Source organism: Dendrobium catenatum, unplaced genomic scaffold (genome assembly GCF_001605985.2).
Source record: "Dendrobium catenatum unplaced genomic scaffold, ASM160598v2 fragScaff_scaffold_1608, whole genome shotgun sequence".
Lineage (NCBI taxonomy): Eukaryota > Viridiplantae > Streptophyta > Magnoliopsida > Asparagales > Orchidaceae > Dendrobium > Dendrobium catenatum.
In genome coordinates this window covers 3863433-3881686 of record NW_021320070.1, presented here as the reverse complement: position 1 = coordinate 3881686, position 18254 = coordinate 3863433, and the positions used below count along the sequence as shown (strand labels likewise).

Below are 18254 nucleotides of genomic sequence, written 5' to 3'. Positions count from 1 at the left end.
CTAGTCATAGAGTTTATCTGCTAGTAAGGCCACGTGTCATCCTCATATATATTTGAATCTAATTGATACATCATCAAAAAACCAAGTTGGAAACTTCAAAAATTAAATTGGAAACCATATGAACTCTGATTTTAGTAAACTTATAGTCGAACTGAACGTCTCAAAAATACAAACCCAACGACATCAAATCCGAGCTCAAATGGGTCCAAATCAAAGACCCTAAGCACATTTGGAAGGTTCAATCCATAATTTGGATTACCAAACAGTTTCCAAATGTGATGTGCTTATAGTCGAATCATGCGGCTCAACGAGACAAATCCAACGTCCCCAAGATCATCAAATTCTGATATTATTAGGACATTCAAATGCCCAATAAACACTCCACGTTCAAGGGATTCAACATCGACCTTCCATTCAAATCACTCTCAATTTACTCTTGATATTTCTCCTATTTGCTAGTCAAGCCACTCTTAGAAAACTATAAATAGGCTTCTCATTTCTCATGAGAGGGGACCCCAAGCAAGACGAGAAGAGAAGGAAACAAGAAGAGAAAGAAGAAAATGAAGAAAAGGAAGAGAGCTCTCTTGCCACTAGACTCTTCATCGACCACCGCTGGACTTCCAATTTTGCCTAATCTCTAACTGACACAGAAGATCTACCCGGCCGCTAACTGACGCCGGAGTTCTGCCCGACAGATGACGGACACCTAATTTTCGCCCAACCGTCAGTTGAAGCCGAATTTTCACCCGACCACCAGACATCGCTAGATTTTCAATCTGTGTTTGTAACTGAATTTTGACACAGGAGTTGATTATTGTAATATGATCATCATCAATTTTAGGGACGAGTTAGCCACTTGTAATCTAAGCAAATTCTAATAGAATTCTTTTAACTGGACGTGTCCCCGTAGTATTTTTCCTTTTTCGAGTTTAAAAATTCTAGTGTTACATTTTTCTTATGTTTGTGTGCTGAATATCCATATAACGCTAGGATGAAAATTTTCTAACTCTATCGCCGCGTATATTCTAGCCCGCAACACTAATAATCATCATATTATTTTAAAATAGTTAAATGTATAAAATAGCGTATATATGATTTACATAATGATTAAATATATTAAAATTTAATAATTTATTTAAAAAATTATAATAAATGCATTATAATATTATAAATTTAAATTAATTATATTTGATTAAAAAATCTATTATAAATATTTATCATAATTGAATAAACGAATTTGCATCAAAAGCTGTAATTAAAATTAAATAACATAATTTAATTTAAATGATTAACCATTTCGGGTCACGTGACTTCCGCCTGCTCGGAGCAGGATGGGTCCGTGGCGGAGGGAAGTCTACGCACGTGATCAGTAAAGAGACACGTCACGTGGATTCCGTCGTCACCGGTCTGACACGATCCCTTTATACTTCTTGGCCAAGTTTGCAAAATTCCGGCCGAGCGGGCCCCATTTTCTTCACTCCGTGCAATCTATCCGCATGCGACTTCCAAAAACCAACGGCTGCGATTTATCCCGGCTCCCTCAACGGCAATCTTCATGTTGCTCGCATACGGGATGTCCATCGGCGGACCCCACCGCACCCGGCACCTTCCCGTCCGTTATATTCTCTACCGCCTCATCTCCATCTCCAAATTAGGGCTTTAGACTTCTCCTTATTCATCTCTGTTTACCGGACTATGCGTTAATCTCGTCGCGCTCTCGAATTCGCTTGGTGCAGGTCGGGAACCGATCTCGATCGTACGTCTGGAGTTCACGGATTGTCAGTTCCCTACTTGCACCAAGGGAATTCGAGAAAAAACGGCGAAAAAAGAGCTCTTTTTTTCATCTGGCAATCCATTGCGTTCTCTCTCTCTCTGAACGGTATTGGTTTTAATCTAATATTGTTAAACGCTTTGATATCTGTTCCTCTAGTCTTGGAATTGTATACCAATGAAGAACTTCTCTCCTTACAAGGAATAGATTCGTGATTCAACTGTCGAGTATCTTTTAAGTTGGGGAAATGGGGAATGAAATAGTGGTTAGTACTTACTGGATGGTTTTTGTTGATTATAGAGATGTGTTCCAACTACTGTAATTGCTGATTGCGATTTGTTTGCTCATATATAGAAGTGTTAAATCAAGTGAATTCGAGATTAAAAAAGGAATGGGTTTTCTTGTTTTAGAAAAAAGGAAGATCATTCATTTTAAGGAATAGATTTGAGATTAGAGCTTTTTAAGGAATGGATTTGATAACTGTGTTATTAGTTCAGCTTTCTAAGTAGCTTTGTGTAAATTTATAAGCTATATCTTTCTTTGGTTTCTCATGCCTGATCACTAGTTTCCTACTTACATCAAATGAAATTGATAATCTGTTTGGCTAGCTCACTAATTTGCATCAAATACTTCATCAAACCATGCTTTTTTGTTGGTTTAATTCACTTTTGAACTTTGCTTAACCATGGTAGATACTAGCTGAGACTTATGGGAGTCATGAATTGAATTGACTTCTCAATCCATGTGAAACCATTTGCCCATGTATCACTTGTCAAAATGGGTCAAGGTTGCGCTAGATATACCACTGTCCAAACCTGTTTTGAGCTCAAATGTTTCATTTGTTATTTTAGTTCTTTGTAAATTCTTTTATATTATGTTGGAGTTTATTAAAACCTTTTTCCTATAATCATTCTCAGATAGATGCTCAATTTTGAGGTTGGTTTTGGCAACTGGATTGAAAGAACCTCTTATGAAGGAATTATTTAAATTTTGTTTTCCTATAGTATAGGTTTGATTCATCTTCATTGTTAGAGTTATCTCAACTATTCAAGGTTTTATGAATGCGTAGTAGCTTTTTCAATTTCAGCACAGGCCCTTTGATTGATTATTGTAATGCCACAATTCTCATGCTTGGACAAAGTTATCCATGTGTAATGAAAATTTTGAAATTTGAATTTGATTCTATAGATATGCCCTCAAGTCTACCTGATTACGATCAAGTTAGAAAAAAAAAATTGTATGATGGCAAGCAAAAACTATGCAAACTCTAGTTCATGGGCCCTATTATTGCATTTGTAGTCCAATTATACTTAGCTTGAGCCCGATCAATTCGTTAGAAGTATATTTATCAGATCATCTCCTAGTATATCTTTTAGTTTTTTTCCCCTACTGTAGGAACTATTCATTCCTCAATTTCTAGAAGACTTTATTTTTCTGGCCCTATATTAAGAAAAGTAGAAGTAAACCTAAAAAGAGTTGGTTAGAAAGTATTAGAATGACATTTTTTTATTATATTTAAATGAGAATTTGACTCTTAATAGTACACAATGAAGAAAAAAGATTAATGTAACAGATTCCACGTAGTGGGATAAAGGTTTGATGATGTTGTTGTTGACATGCTTTAATCATCGTCGCTTGGTCTATATCTACTCTAGTGATGCCTCATAGCCAGCTTGGATATGGAGCAACAATCACACCACATCTTTTTTGACACACCTTATGCTCTTATGCCCCAAAAAGATGTAATTTATTGTGCCCAATCTAAGAAGGAATGACGGTTCACTATTGGTTATTAGTTGATGCATGATTGCCTTCCATCTATATGTATCACATTCTGTCTTTTTAAAAATTAGTCGTCCTTCATCATCCACCTCAATATTGGGTCCTCCATGGCCTTTAGAATGGATTTTGAACTCTGTATCTTTCAGTCATTAAGATCAATCTCATTAAATTACAGTCAGGAGAGACTCATTGTAGAAAGACCCAGAGAGCTTGTACTTTTCTTTTTAGCATAAAATAAAGTGGTATGTATGTAAATTTCCCTTCTTTTTATTGTTCCTCCAGCTCATTGGAACTCATTCTCCTTCCAACATACAGTAGATGCTGGCCAACTGGACGAACAGCTTTGTTTGGGACGGCTTTCTTACTGCTTCTTAAAGCAGTTTTTTAGTAGAAAAATTTGACTTTTTTTGTACTAAAAAGCAATAAGAAAGTCGCCCCAAACGAAACCTTAATGCATGCTCAACTTCACCTTCTTTTTTTAGTGGGAAATTTGATGCGATTTCCTGCCTTTTTCATCAGCTACTGAGGTTTTTGTCTTTTCTTGATTGGAAACTTTTAATCAAGATAAAGGAATATTGCAGCAAGGAATCTATGGAGCAACTTTTGTTATATCTCTTTGTGCTGTTGGAGTTATGCCTGCTATTATTTTCCATCCTTTGTCTTGTGGAAATAACTTTTCTAATACAGCATGGAATCTCAATTGAAACATCAACATCTTTCTGTCATCCTTCTCTTGTAATTCAGCCCTTTTCTTGTCAGACTTCAGCTGAAGTTATATATGCTGAAGGTGGTTCTGTGGTCCTCCTCCATATTTCTCATAATTTTATGAAATTTCATATCATATATATATTTATGATATTCCATGTGTGTCGACTGTTGATGGTATAATGCTATTCAATTTGGCAAAAATCAATTCTTTAGATATATGCTCAAACTTATGTTTTTTATACTTTTAGTGTATAGATGATGCTATACTCTTTTTTAAGGCTATGTTTGTGACAATTTTTTTGTTGTTTTTTAGTACAAATTAAAGTTTTTATACTAAAAAGCTGCTTTAAGACAAGAAAGTCGTCCCAAATGAAGCCTAAATTTCTGACTTGCTTTTTCTTTTGAAGTGCTTGTTAGATGATGCTTCTTAGTTCTTGTTTGAAACAGCTTTTTGACCGCTTGTAGATAGCAAAAACAGTTGGTAAAAATAATGTATATCTAGAAGATAACTTTTTTGTAGCTGTTTCAAACTTGGCTGAGGGATGAGCTTTAAAAAGCTGTTTTTGGGAAAAATATTTTTGAGGCTGAGGGATGAGCTTTTAAAAGCAAAGATAGAAAAGTTTAAGGTTTCCTTTGGATGGTTTTTTATTATTTTTTAAAATAGCTTTTTAATACAAAATTTTCTTAAATTAGAAATTTTTGTATTAAAAATTTGTTTTAAAAAGAATAAAGAAAGTTGCCCCAAACGAAACCTGAATTGCTTCAAAATAAAACTTTTTTTGCTTCATGAAAGCAGCAGCTGATATAAGTTTTTGAATTGGGCTTTGAAACTAGTTTGGAAAATGAAATTTTTCATAATAATTTCTCAGTCTATTTGTAAAAATATGAAGCCCAATCATTCCTTCTCTCATATTTATGATTAATGAGCTCAAACTCTCACCTTTAGTGTAGAAATCAAAATCTCCTCACAGCATAGTGTAATAATGTATAAGATCCAGTTGATTCTTACATGTTGATAACTCTTTGGGGCTGCTTTTTTACTGCTTCTTAAAGCAGCTTTTTAGTAAAAAAATTAAAACTTTTCTATTAGAAAGCTGCTTTAAGAAGCAGGAAGAAAGCCGTCCCAAACGAAGCCTTAGTCAACTCATGCGAGTGGCGGAGGAGCTTTGGCTCTTCCTTAGTAACTTGGGATGAAATATAGGCATTGATATATTTGTATTTATATTCTAATTAAATTTACTCCAAAGTCCCAAAAAAATTAAAAAAAAAAATTAAAATTAAAATTAAAATGCATTGACAAGTCTTGATGTTATTGCTGTTGTATAAATTTGTAACTCGGTCTATACTTAATTGAATATAATTTATTTGAAGATAAATTTTATGTGCTCTAATTTGAAGAAAATTCATTTGAAATAAGTTTAATTTAATTTGAAATAAATTAAGGCTTCATTTGGGATGCCTTCAAATATTTCAAGTTAAGGTTGGTGAAGGCTTAGAACTTGAAGGAAGAAGTCCAATAGACAATAGAGTTTTGTGTTTGGAGAACTGAATCCAATAAGCCATAGTTTTTTTCTCTTTGGTTGTTTTGAAGATTTTTGGTGCTTTTAAGCTTGTAAAAGGGTTGGTATTAATTCCTTTCTATTTTAAATAAAGAGAATTACATATATATTTATTAAGGTTTCGTTTGGGACAGTTTTCTTACTGCTTTTAAAAGTAAATTTTTTGTAAAATTTTTACTAAAAAATTGCTTTAAGAAGCATTAAAAAAAAATAGTCTCAAATGAAGCCTAAATCTTACCTATTTATGAAATTAATACTTGTATCATTTTTTTTTTTTGAACTATTTGAATCGTGATTTTGAGCATGTAATGATCAAATTATTGAGGATTTGATATAAGTGAAAAATATGGGTGTTGCGTCCTGGAATATTCGCGGAGGTAGAGAAATATATGGTTTTATGTATTAGCATTGTATGAAGATCCAGCACACAAGCAGATAAGTGAGAGGGTGTAGCATTCATAAGAAACACCAGAGTTTTTACGTGGAAAACCCCTGAAAGGGGGGAAAAACCACGGGGCCTGGCCCAGTTTGAATGAATCAACTAGTATTTGTAGTCTATTACAAATGAGCCCTTCTTAGGGAGAAGTCCATGGATTGGTGTCACAAATGTATATCATATAGAGTGTATTTCATGGTGGGAGTTACATATACATATTTGTTTGATCGAAAGGACCGTAGTTGATGGTATAATGGTCTATTCAATTTGGCAAAAATCAATCCTGCTGATATATGCTCAAACTTATGTTTATTATACTTTTAGTGTATAGATGCTATACTCTTTTTAAGGCTTCGTTTGTGACGGGTTTTTTGTTGTTTTTTAGTACAAATTAAAATTTTTATACTAAAAAACTGCTTTAAGAAGTAACAAGAAAGTCGTCTCAAATGAAGCTTAAATTTATGACTTGCTTTTTCTTTTGAAGTGTTTGTTAGATGATGCTTCTTAGGTCTTGTTTGAAACAGCTTTTTGACTACTTTTAGATAGCAAAAACAGTTGGTAAAAGTAATGTATATCTAGAAGATAACTTTTTAGTAGCTATTTCAAACTGGCTTTAAAAAGCTGTTTTCGGGAAAAATATTTTTGAACTGTGGCCAAGGGAGGGGCATTTAAAAGCAAAGACAAAAAAGCGTAAGGCTTCGTTTGGGACGGTTTTTTTATTGCTTTTAAAGCAACTTTTTAATACAAAAATTTATTAAAGTAGAAATTTTTATATTAAAAAGCTACTTTAGAAAAAATTAATAAATTCGCCCCAAATGAAACCTAAATATCTTCAAAATAAAACTTTTTTTGCTTCATGAAATCAACAGCTGATATAAATTTTTGAAAATATTAACCCCAATCATTCCATCTCATATTTATGTACTTATTCTATAATTGTTGCGTGCTAGAATATACGCGACGGTAGAGTTAGAAAATATTCGTCTTAGCGTTGCACGAGTATTCCGCACACAAACAGAAAAGATAAATAAACATCAGAGTTTTTAAGTGAAAAAACCCAAAAAGGGAAAAAACCACGGGGACTCGTCCAGTCGTAAAATTTCCACTAGTGTTCGTTTGAAGTACAAAGACCAGTTCATCTCACAAGTCAAGACGATCAGTTTGCAATCAGCTTCTAATGAAGTTACAAGGTTCTGCAAAGTCCCGGCATGTAATGATCAAATTATTGAGAATTTGATATAAGTGAAAAATATGGGTAACATCATTTAATAGTAAACAAATTAATCCTAATACTCTGCAAATCTTTAAAATTTATAGAGATTGATATAGATATCTTTCGAACTAATGATTGTGTTAAGGTGAATATTCATGAAGATGATATAAGTATGATTAAGCGAGCAACATCTTTGAAAGATTTTGCCAATGTTATAAGATTAAGATTTTATTTGTGATAGCTTTTTTCTAGCTTTTAAAGACAGATTTATAGTACAATAATTTTTTAAATTAAAAATATTTATAGTAGAAAGTTGCTTTAGAAAGCAGTAAGAAAATTATTCCAAACAAAATCTAAGTGATACGATGTTAATCGATTTCTTCGTGATTATATTATTATAATAGTTGATATAATTGCTCAAGTTGCTTAAGCAATTTGAAGTACTACAAGCTGTTGAAGAAAAGAAAAATATTTATTGAACTCATGATGAAGTTATTCCAATCCTTTATGACTCATTGTATGTCAAACTTAATTATGCACTAAATATTTGAGTTATAATGTATTAGCTTTATGTTTTAGATGTATGGAACTATTATTAGCAATTTAAATTTTATAAATTATAGTTAATCTAAGTTTGTAAATATTTTATAATAAAAAAATAATATTACTAATATATTTCACCGTTGTATCAAATCCTATACTTTACACTCTATCAAATACAAAAAAATAGTTCTATTGTATTTATTTTACAAACTATCACCCAGTTCTAAGTATTCAAAATATAATGCATTCACTTTAATCTTTCGAGGATTTAAGAGAGGTCAAAATTGATGGTGGCATGCTGGCAAGAGAGGCGACGAAGACGATGCGGTGATAAAGCAGATGTAGGCGAGGGAGCGATAAGATGGTTTTGTGGGTGAGTAGGCAACAAGCAATGAATGTGAAGATCATTTTATTTATCTGATTTTCAAATGTATTGAAAATAAGAGGGATTTCTCGTTTCAAATCCTTGCTTTACTTTATTTAATTAGTTTAATGTAGACAATTCGAGCAAATTGGGGATGTAGCTCAAATGGTAGAGCGCTCGCTTTGCATGCGAGAGGTACAGGGTTCGATCCCCTGCATCTCCAATTTGTTTTTCCTCACGAATCTTAAAGCTTAACTACAACACTCATTAAAAAAACTAGCTTTTTTCTAATATACATAAAATTATAATATTTTAATGAGAGATTTTAAATCTAATAAATTTATATCTTAGGCTTCGATTGGGATAATTTTGTTACTTGTTTCTAAAATAATTTTTTGATGTGACAATTTTATAATTCAAATAAAACTTTAATCATAATTTTATATTTGATTAAAAGTACTAACATTCAAGTTAGAAATTTTATATTTGATAAAAATTTTATCTTTTGTTAAATTGTTATCTCTAAATTTTTGTTGAATATGAAGTTTGATAGTTATTGATGGGCTTATATATATATATATATATATATAAGCCCATCAATAACTATCAAATTTATGATTTAGTTTATGATGAATATTATTAATGTGCGTCAAATTTAATATTTTTATGTAATTATAATCAATTATAATTGTAAGGGAAATAATTCTTATTTATTTATGATTTAGATATAATTTAATTTTTTCAATATTATTGTTGCAGGCTAGAGTATTCGCGGTAGTAAAGTACAAAAATCTTCAATTCTTACCGTTGCACGAGTATCTAGCACACAAATAGAGAAAAAAGAAACACCTGAATTTTTTAAGTGGAAAACCTTGAAGGGGAAAACCATGGGATCACATCTAGTTGAAATGATTTCACTAGTATTTGAATATATTATAAATTATTGGTTTGTCAACCGTCAGGTTGAAATCTAGTGACGAATGGAGATCAAATAGAAATCCGATGACATTTGGCGGTCGGACTGAAATCCAACGTTAGTTGGCAACCGGGAGGTAGTCTGGTGATAATTTGTGGTTGAGTGGAAGTCTGATATCAGTCGGTAGTCGGGTAGACGTCCGACGATAGTCCAACAATGGTCGGTGGTCGAGCGATGGTCGAGAGGAGTGTGGTGGCAAGAGAATTTTGATTTCTCTTTCTTTCTTCTCTCTTCTCTTACTTTGCTTGGGTTTATTTTGAGCTTCCTGAACATGATCATAAATTATCATCTTGAAGGCAACATACTTCTTGAATTATTCTATGACTCTGAGATGTGATAGTTCTAATTTGGGCTTGGCCTCTTTCTCAAACAATAGACTTCAGGGCTGCTATCTTCTCCTCAAGGATATGTTAATCTTTCACGTATTGATTGATAGCCGCCTGTTCATCCACCAATTTAATATAAATAAGATTCTGCAAAGAGGATGAAGTTGTCATAATAACCAATTCTTCTCTACACTTTGCTATCTTCTCGTCAACAGTCTTCATCTACTTGATCTTAATTGTCACTAAACTTCCTCTCGTACTCTTCTTGAAGATACTTACCTTTACAAACTCATTGTTCTAGTTTTTCAAGGCTTTGGTTAATTCAATTTTAAGATTTATATGTCGCATTAACTGAAACAATAAGGGTTTGTAAGGCACATATCCTTCTAAAAGAGTAAAAAGAAAAATAAAAAAGAAACATGAATTCATCAGTTCGTTAGCTCATCGATGTCTAACACATTGATGTTTCAAAACATCTTCTGGGATGTGTAACTTGGATGGAGAAGAATTTTGACCTTTGCTAGCTAGTAATTGCTCCTCCATTATTTTCTTCTTGGATGATGCCTATGGATCACCATCATTCTCTAATCGTTTAAGGTGAACCTTTAAAGTGTGAACAAAAGCCTCTTGGACTTTGACTGACTTCTTTAATATATATGCATGAGATCTCAGCTTGAGTAGATAATCCCACCTTGAACAAATACTCCTCTACATACTTGCTCAAGTAACATACCTCGCAATGAATGGTGTCTACATCAGAAAAATTGAGCATCTTCAATATATCTTCTACTCCAAAATATAGGAAAATGAGTAAATCATTCAGCTCCCCATTTTTCCAACAGATTCCAATCATTTTGCACGAATAAGAGTCCACTAGTTCGCAACAATTATTATTATTTTTTGAAGGAATTTCAAAGTTGAAACATATATCTATTGTATGAGAAATTTAATATCATAACTTTAAGAATAATTTCTAAGATTTTTAACAACTAAGCTAGTTATTTCTAAAATTTAATATCCGCTTTTGAATTTTGTTCATTAAGTGAGATCAGTTAGGGTTTGGTACTATGTTAGGTTAAAAATATAGTAAAAACATCACATAATTGACCTTCTCCCATTAGTTTATGCATTTGAGTTAAAAATAGTTTTGATCATTGGTATACAAGGCTAATTTTGGCTTCTCTCTGATTATATATTCGTTATAAAAGGGTACCATAACCAAAAGTTTAGTTTGGCGAGAATTGAGTGGCTCATATAGTTTGTGGCTCTTAAAAGTCTCAATCACATCTCTTCTATACTTCTCTTACCTGTGTATAAATTTTTTTTAAATATTACGATAAAAATTTCTCACTCTATTATCATGATTTTTTTTTACATGCATGTGAGGGCGTGAAATATGAATATCGAAGAGATGATATGATTTATTCAAAGTTGAAAGATTTTGCATAAGTCAATGCATCTAATGCTCAATTTTTTAATGATTCACAACTTTATATTTGAATTATCATGTACCATAATGCTATTTTTATGTAAAAAAAAATATGATTAAAAAATACTAAAATATATGCACAACTTCATAGTTTCTCTCAAAAATAAATGAATAGTACTATAGTGCTCAAAACAAAGCTCATCCCCCACCCAAAAAAAATGGTCATGTCAAATATATACAATATTATTTATCTCTCATCCATCAGTTTTTTTTTTTTAAATCTTAAACAACAAATCACAATATCTTTCAAAAAATATAAAAACCTAAAGTCAATCTTCCATAATACTTTTTTTTTGGACTTAATCCTATCTAATATTAAAGTATTTCATTATTTATTTATACCTCAACACTATGTGTCAAGTACACATCAATAACATCTCAATATAACACTATGATTTATTCATAAAATATAAATAAATAAAGTTTTATATTGTATTAGACTTCGTTTGGGACAGCTTTTTTACTACATTCTAAAACAGTTTTTTAATACAAAAATTTTTATTACTAAAAAACTGCTTTAAAAAGCAGCAAGAAAGCTGTCCCAAACGAAACCTTAATCAAATAAATATTATATATCACCTATTTAAGAAAATAAAATTACTTTTATTACAATATGATCTAAGGAAGCCAACATAATCACAAGCATAATATATGTAGAAATATATTAATATTTCATTAAATATGTTCCTCCAACAAAGTATAAGGTAATATAAATATATAATAACACTATAGATAATAAGGAGAGATGTATACTTGTATAGTATGTAGGCAAGTACAGTATACAATTTCTTTGAGAATGTTTTTTAGTTGCTTTGTTGTCAAAGTTAGAGGAATATACAAATAATCAAATTTATTTTCAACTTAAAATATTGAGATAATGCTTGATGGCTAAGTATTTGTTATTTATATTATTATTATTATTATTATTATTGTATTTTTTAGTTATTCAATATAAGATTAAATTAAACTTATCGGTTTACAGACGACTCAAATACAAGCTGACTAACGAGCTAAATTTGAACTATTCATAAATATCGAGTTACATGAGCTCCTCTGCTCACATCTACTATCATTCTCCTCTAAATGGAATAATAAGGCTTCGTTTGGGACGGCTTTTCTACTGCTTCTTAAAGTAGTTTTTTACTAAAAGACTGCTTTAAGAAGCAGTAAGAAAGTCGTCCAAAGGAAGCCTAATTATATTACAAAACTTTTACCTAATTCACATCATAAGTCATTCTCTTAATAAATGGAGGTCAAATTCAGACCAAATACATCGATCGATACTCAAATTCAATTTCAACTAACAAATTTAAACCTATTGACACAACCCAACCAACCATTTAATACTTTTGTACTAATATATTTCTAAACTATTAAAGAACTTCTAAGCTCAATCTGCCCAACTATCTAAACAAAATTTTCCATAGAACAAACAAATAAAAAGTTCATATTTTATAACACAACACAACATATCACACTTTAATGAAGCTTAGCTCACCTCAAAATCTGTGAAGATTATATCATTAATCAGTGTTAATCTATCTTAATCCAAGTGATTAAACTAATATAATGACAAACTAATCAATCATTATAATAAGTACACTATGAGAGCTTCCAAGAAGCCTATCAGAGCCTTAAAAAACTAAGGAGAATTAAGAGCTCTTAGTTAATGCTTATCAGATGAGAATTAAAGCCATGTGATAGAGGCAGAAATAATAAAAGAAGAGAGATAGGAATCTCAAGACGTGGGGAATGCGAGAGAACCGGCGATCCTTTTGCATCCTTAGTGATTTCTCCTCTTCATTTAAGCCTTTCATTAATTTCTATCCTTACTCCCCCCTTCTTTTAGTTCATTGATTAATGACAGCTTAGATCACTTCTGTTCCCTTATATTTTAAGGACTTTGGGTGTCATGTCTCTCTCTTTTTTTAATTAATTTTTAGTTATGAGTCATGTTTGTGTGATAATGACCTATTTAATAGGATTAATTATTCTGTGCTGATATGGAACGATGTTCGAAAATCAATTAGAATGTGTCACGTCATCCATTTGCTGTGTACCATGGCTCGGTACCACTGACGTGCTTGCACATGATTCGTCTTCGGATGTAAAGCTGCGTCCAGCCTCCGCACAGGATAATTTCTGGTTTAGGAGAGAGATGAGCAAAGAGCAATGTTTCTTCTTGGCTTCAACTTTGAAATGATTTGATCAATTTTAATCGATCATAGGGATTTAGGGTCTGTTAGCTTTTTCATAAAGGTAACGGTGGTTGTAAAGTTGTTGTGGGGAGAATAATTTTTTTGAAAGCTGTTTTAGAAAGCAACTTCCTAGCTAGCTAGCACATAAATTTCTTGAAAGTAATGAGAAAGTTCTAGCCAAACATAAACTACGGTTGCTTTCTGAAAAGCAAAGTAGTAAGAAAGTTTTCCTAAGCAGACCCTTGGGGACGATTAGTTAGATTTTGTTTTTCATAGATTAATTAGATATTTAAAAAATAAAAAATCAACAAATTTAAGATAAACTCATTATTTTTTAGTTAGAAATATAGCCTTTGGATGCATCATTATAGCATAATTATTTCTTTTTTTTTATAATTTTATTTTATGAACCACATATCAGACCAATTATTTCATCAATCAATTTTTTTAATTTGATATTTTTTTATTTATTTAGATGATTTTTTATCCACCCTACAAATCTTATATTATATTCTCTTGTATCTCCCTCTTATATAGATATAGCCTTGTCATGCAAGAAGCACACAAGTTTTTTGTTTCTCTCTTCTTCTTCATTTCTTCTTCTCTCCTCTTTTTCTCCTCCTCCTCTTCACCTATGGCACTAGCTAGAGAGAGAGCAATATATGGTCCACAATCCACTTTCATTCAAGGACTTGATCCTTCTTCTCTTGCTCATTCAACCTTCAGAGATCATCATGGTTTTCTTCATGATGAAATATTCTCCAATCCAAACACTTTCATGTTTGAAGCATCAAATTTCCCTTTACAAGAAGCTCATCCCCTCATCAACTTCAAAGCCAGTGCTGATCATCAATTGATGACATATTCGACTTCGACGGTTCTAAGCTTCGAGCGAAATCTCGATTACGGAGAGAATTCTATGAGTTGGATTGATCATGCCATGGAAGATGAGAGCCCTATCAATCATCTTAGCTCAAAGAGCTTTGATACAAATTCTTTCAAGTATGAACAAGAGAGCATTGGGAAGGAGAAAGGGTTAAACAAGAGAGCTTTTATGGTGAATTTCTCAAATGTTTATGCAATTTCTTATAAATTGTGGTAAAAGTTGCAATTTATTGAAGCTTTTGGTGTTCTTTTTCTTGCAAGGACTGTGACATGGAAGCTTCAAAGAAGCATGGTGGGAATGCTAAGAGGCAAGTCAAGGCTAAGTTGAGTTCATCAAAGGATACCCAAAGCATTGCTGCCAAGGTTTGTTGTGTAATTTTGGAGGTTTATTTGGTTTGTAATAAAATTTTGTACGAAGATTGATAGATTTATATTGAGAGAGAAACAATTTTGTGTTGCAGAATCGGAGGGAGAGAATAAGTGAAAGACTTAAAACTCTACAAGCTCTTATCCCAAATGGCACAAAGGTGAGCTTTTTTTCAACTAAGGGCTTATACTTTTCTGAATTTCAACTAAAACTTCATAAAAATCACATTTTTTTCATGTAATTTATTTTAATTTTTCATGTAAACATCATGTAATTATTTATTTCCCATTTTTTACAATTTCTTAATTTATTTTATTTTATTTTGTTTCCTTTCAGGTTGATTTGGTTACTATGCTAGAGAAAGCAGTAAGCTATGTGAAGTTCCTCCAATTACAAGTAAAGGTAATGATCAAATTATTAAAATCATAAAGATTTTTGTTAGTTTTATCAATGAAATTTTAGTTTCCACTATCAACTTAATCATAAACTTAAAAAAAAAAACAATTTTATATATTTCGTTTAAATTTTAAAATTATTTGTTCTTTTTCTTAATTGTATTTTAAGGCTTCATTTGGTTCTATCTACTTTCTTATTGCTTTTGCAAAACTACTGTAGAGAAAGTAAATTTTTAAATATATTGTAAAAAACAACTTTTAAACATAAAATTTTTTAAAAGTACAAAAAAAAGACCAGACAAATTGTGATTGATGTCTGAAAAACAAAGCTGTAGAAAATTGTCTCAAACGAAGACAAAGGCTTCGTTTGGGACGGCTTTTTTACTGCTTTCTAAAACGGTGTTTTAGTACAAAATTTTTTATTTTTGTACTAAAACTCCGTTTTAGAAAGCAATAAAAAATCCGTCCCAAACGAAGCCAAAATTTCTTTAAATAATAAAACCACTTCCTCATTAGTTAGTTCCAAAGTACAACCCAATAGGTTCGAGACGATGGAGCCGACTAAAGCTTCGTTTGAGATGACTTTTTTATTGCTTCTTAAAGCAGTTTCCTTGTACAAAAATTTTAATTTTTGTAATAGAAAGCTACTTTAAGAAACATAAAGAAAGCAGTCCCAAGGTTTCATTTGGGACGACTTTCTTCCCACTTTTTAAAGCAGTTTTTTAGCACAAAAATTTCTTAAACTAAAAGTTTTTGCACTAAAAAACTTTGTGCAAATTTAGTTGTGGGCTCGATATGATGCAACAATTATGATTTATAGAATTTGCTTCCTATTACAAATATGTAGATTAGGACTGGTAATGCAAATTATATTAAAGAATTACAATTTATAGTAACAAAATGATATATTTTACATAGAAACATATTTGATAAATATATATTGGAAAATCATTCAGGTGTTAGCTACTGATGAGTTCTGGCCAGCTCAAGGAGGAAAAGCACCTGAGGTTTCTCAAGTGAAGGAAGCCATTGATGCAATCTTATCTTCTCACAGAGAAAGGAACTTCAGCTCTAATTAAAGGAGAATTCAAGAGCTGAAGAGGAAGTGGAAGGATTTTTCTTTTTTTTTTTTTTTCTGATTTCTTGAGGAATAACTGAGAGTTAGGAAGAAATTGTAAGGTTTGATGGTTTAGATAGATTAATTAGCATAGTTTTACTAAAATTTTCTAACTGATCCCCCCTTGTATTTTTCCAAGAATTTAGCTTTCAAGTTAAATATTTCATTAGTTATGAGTATTGATTGAAAAATATTTTCTTAGTAAAATATATTGGAAAGGACATGGATGTTTATAAATGTCTAAAATATGATGTTTTTATTTTAAAAAAGAAATAAATATTTATTGTGAATAAATATTAATTTATTTAACTAAATGAATAATTATATGATTGAAAATAAAAAGAATATGTATATTAATGACTAAATGCATGAGGTAAAAAAATAAAAAATATTTTAAAAGTAATTTCTTGTTGACATATTTAAAAAAGGCTTTAAATAAGAAAACTTTTCATAAAATAAAGAAGTACAATACATAGTATATTTGCAATTGTATTTTTGACAAAATATAAAAAATGAAGGTGTTTTTTGAATAATGTACACATCCTTAATTGTAATTAATTTCTGGCTATAATACATGAAAATGCTTACTAAGATTATGATATCCCTTTAGGGTTAGGTTTAACTCCGTAGATCTTGTCACAATAAGAGAATATTTGAATATTACAAATTTTTTACATTCCTATAATTTTTTTCTCAAGATTATAAGCTCTTTATTACGAGAAATTATTCTGTACAGATTCTGGACATAGAGCTACACCTGGACTCCAATAAAATACCTACACGTTATTTTGTAATATAACTCCCCCCTTACCTCTACGTTTTTAGTGCAATGATGCATGCATTGATCTTGAACATCTAATCTAAATTCAATCATGACCGTCCATTTCATTCTATTATAAATTCCATTAATTGTAGCATCAACAAAAATAACTATAATAAAATAGTAATAGTATATTAATTTTGATAGAATTGATAAGTAGCAGTTAGCCATAATAACAGTCTTATAAATTAATTAATGAGAGGATAACTAAGTTTATGAGAGTTTGAAATACTAAGCATTTATTAATAGGAAGTGATATTAAATAATTAATTAATTAATTGGAGTTAATGCAATGTTGAATGCATCAACTAATTAAGAGTCATATTAATGCATTGATGATAAAATCTATAGTTTAATGAAGTGATAGAATTGTAATTAATGCTAACAATTTAAGAGCCATATTAATGCTTTGATGATAACATATATAGTTTAATGAAGTGATTGAATTGTAATTAATGTTAACTACTTAAAAGAGTTACATTAATGCTTTGATGATAATATATATAGTTTAATGTGGAGATAGAATTGGAATTAATGTTAAGAACTTAGGAGTTATATCAATGCTTTGATGATAATATATGTAGTTTAATGTGGTGGTAGAATTGAAATTAAAGTATGGTAATTCGGGTGTTGGGCTAAGCTGGTTGTTTTCATAAAATTCGAAACGAGCTTCTTATATAATTTATTTCATGTATTTACACTTCTTCTCCTTCTCTCTGTCTCTCTCTCACTCACTATACGTATGGAATAATGTTCTCTGGCAATAGATTTTGCTATCAGTATGAGTCGATCACAAAGAATTGCCGGAAACCTAGCTGTATCGATCTCTTTGCGATAATACTTTTATGATAGGTTCTTTTTTGCAAATAATATTGATGTTTGTGCAGACTAATTGCAAATGTCTTGAGACAACTTTTTTAGCAAATGATTTTGTATTGCTTGAATAAATGGTAGATTGATTTTTGTGATTGAATTTGTGACGGAAATGTGTATCACAAATTTATGCTTTTTCCGCCTTTATGTCCCCCCTCCCTTCTCTCTCTATGTGAAGTAGAATTAGCATAATCATCTATCCAATTAAATTTCAGAATATAGGCTTTGAATGCAAATGAAAATTAATTATTATCTTTATTATCAAAAAAATTTGAAAATCATTTGGTTATATTACAATTATAAAAAATTGTAATAAGGTTTAGGTGATGCATTTCCCTACATGTAGTAGGTTTAGGCTTTGTTTGTGACAACTTCTAATTTTTGTACTAAAACTCTATTTTAAGAAGCAAAAAAAAAAAAATCATCCCAAAC

At 31.0% G+C, this 18254-nt stretch overlaps 1 protein-coding gene, 1 long non-coding RNA gene and 1 other non-coding gene across 3 annotated transcripts; all 3 read left to right on the top strand.

The window, feature by feature from the left end:
- The first annotated feature begins 1634 nt into the window (after nucleotides 1-1634).
- LOC114581219 lies at nucleotides 1635-4411 on the top strand. Its single transcript, XR_003703113.1, has 2 exons — nucleotides 1635-1879; nucleotides 4118-4411. It is a non-coding gene; the product is annotated as an uncharacterized LOC114581219 (long non-coding RNA).
- Nucleotides 4412-8526: 4115 nt separating this feature from the next.
- Nucleotides 8527-8599, top strand: TRNAA-UGC. Its single transcript has one exon. It is a non-coding gene; the product is annotated as a tRNA-Ala (tRNA).
- A 5400-nt stretch (nucleotides 8600-13999) lies between these two features.
- Nucleotides 14000-16091, top strand: LOC110102628 (putative transcription factor bHLH086). The gene is made up of 4 exons (XM_028700961.1): nucleotides 14000-14422; nucleotides 14512-14613; nucleotides 14954-15019; nucleotides 15969-16091. Exons 1-4 carry the CDS (start codon nucleotides 14000-14002, stop codon nucleotides 16089-16091), a joined length of 714 nt encoding a protein of 237 aa, XP_028556794.1.
- The last annotated feature ends 2163 nt before the right edge of the window (nucleotides 16092-18254 follow it).

Bases quoted from the DNA above. Each gene is read 5' to 3' on its own strand.
- LOC110102628 (XM_028700961.1), top strand. From the start codon at position 14,000: ATGGCACTAGCTAGAGAGAGAGCAATATATGGTCCACAATCCACTTTC. The intron at 14,423-14,511 runs GTGAATTTCTCA...TTTTCTTGCAAG, and splicing joins TAAACAAGAGAGCTTTTATG to GACTGTGACATGGAAGCTTC. The intron at 15,020-15,968 runs GTAATGATCAAA...AAAATCATTCAG, and splicing joins TCCTCCAATTACAAGTAAAG to GTGTTAGCTACTGATGAGTT.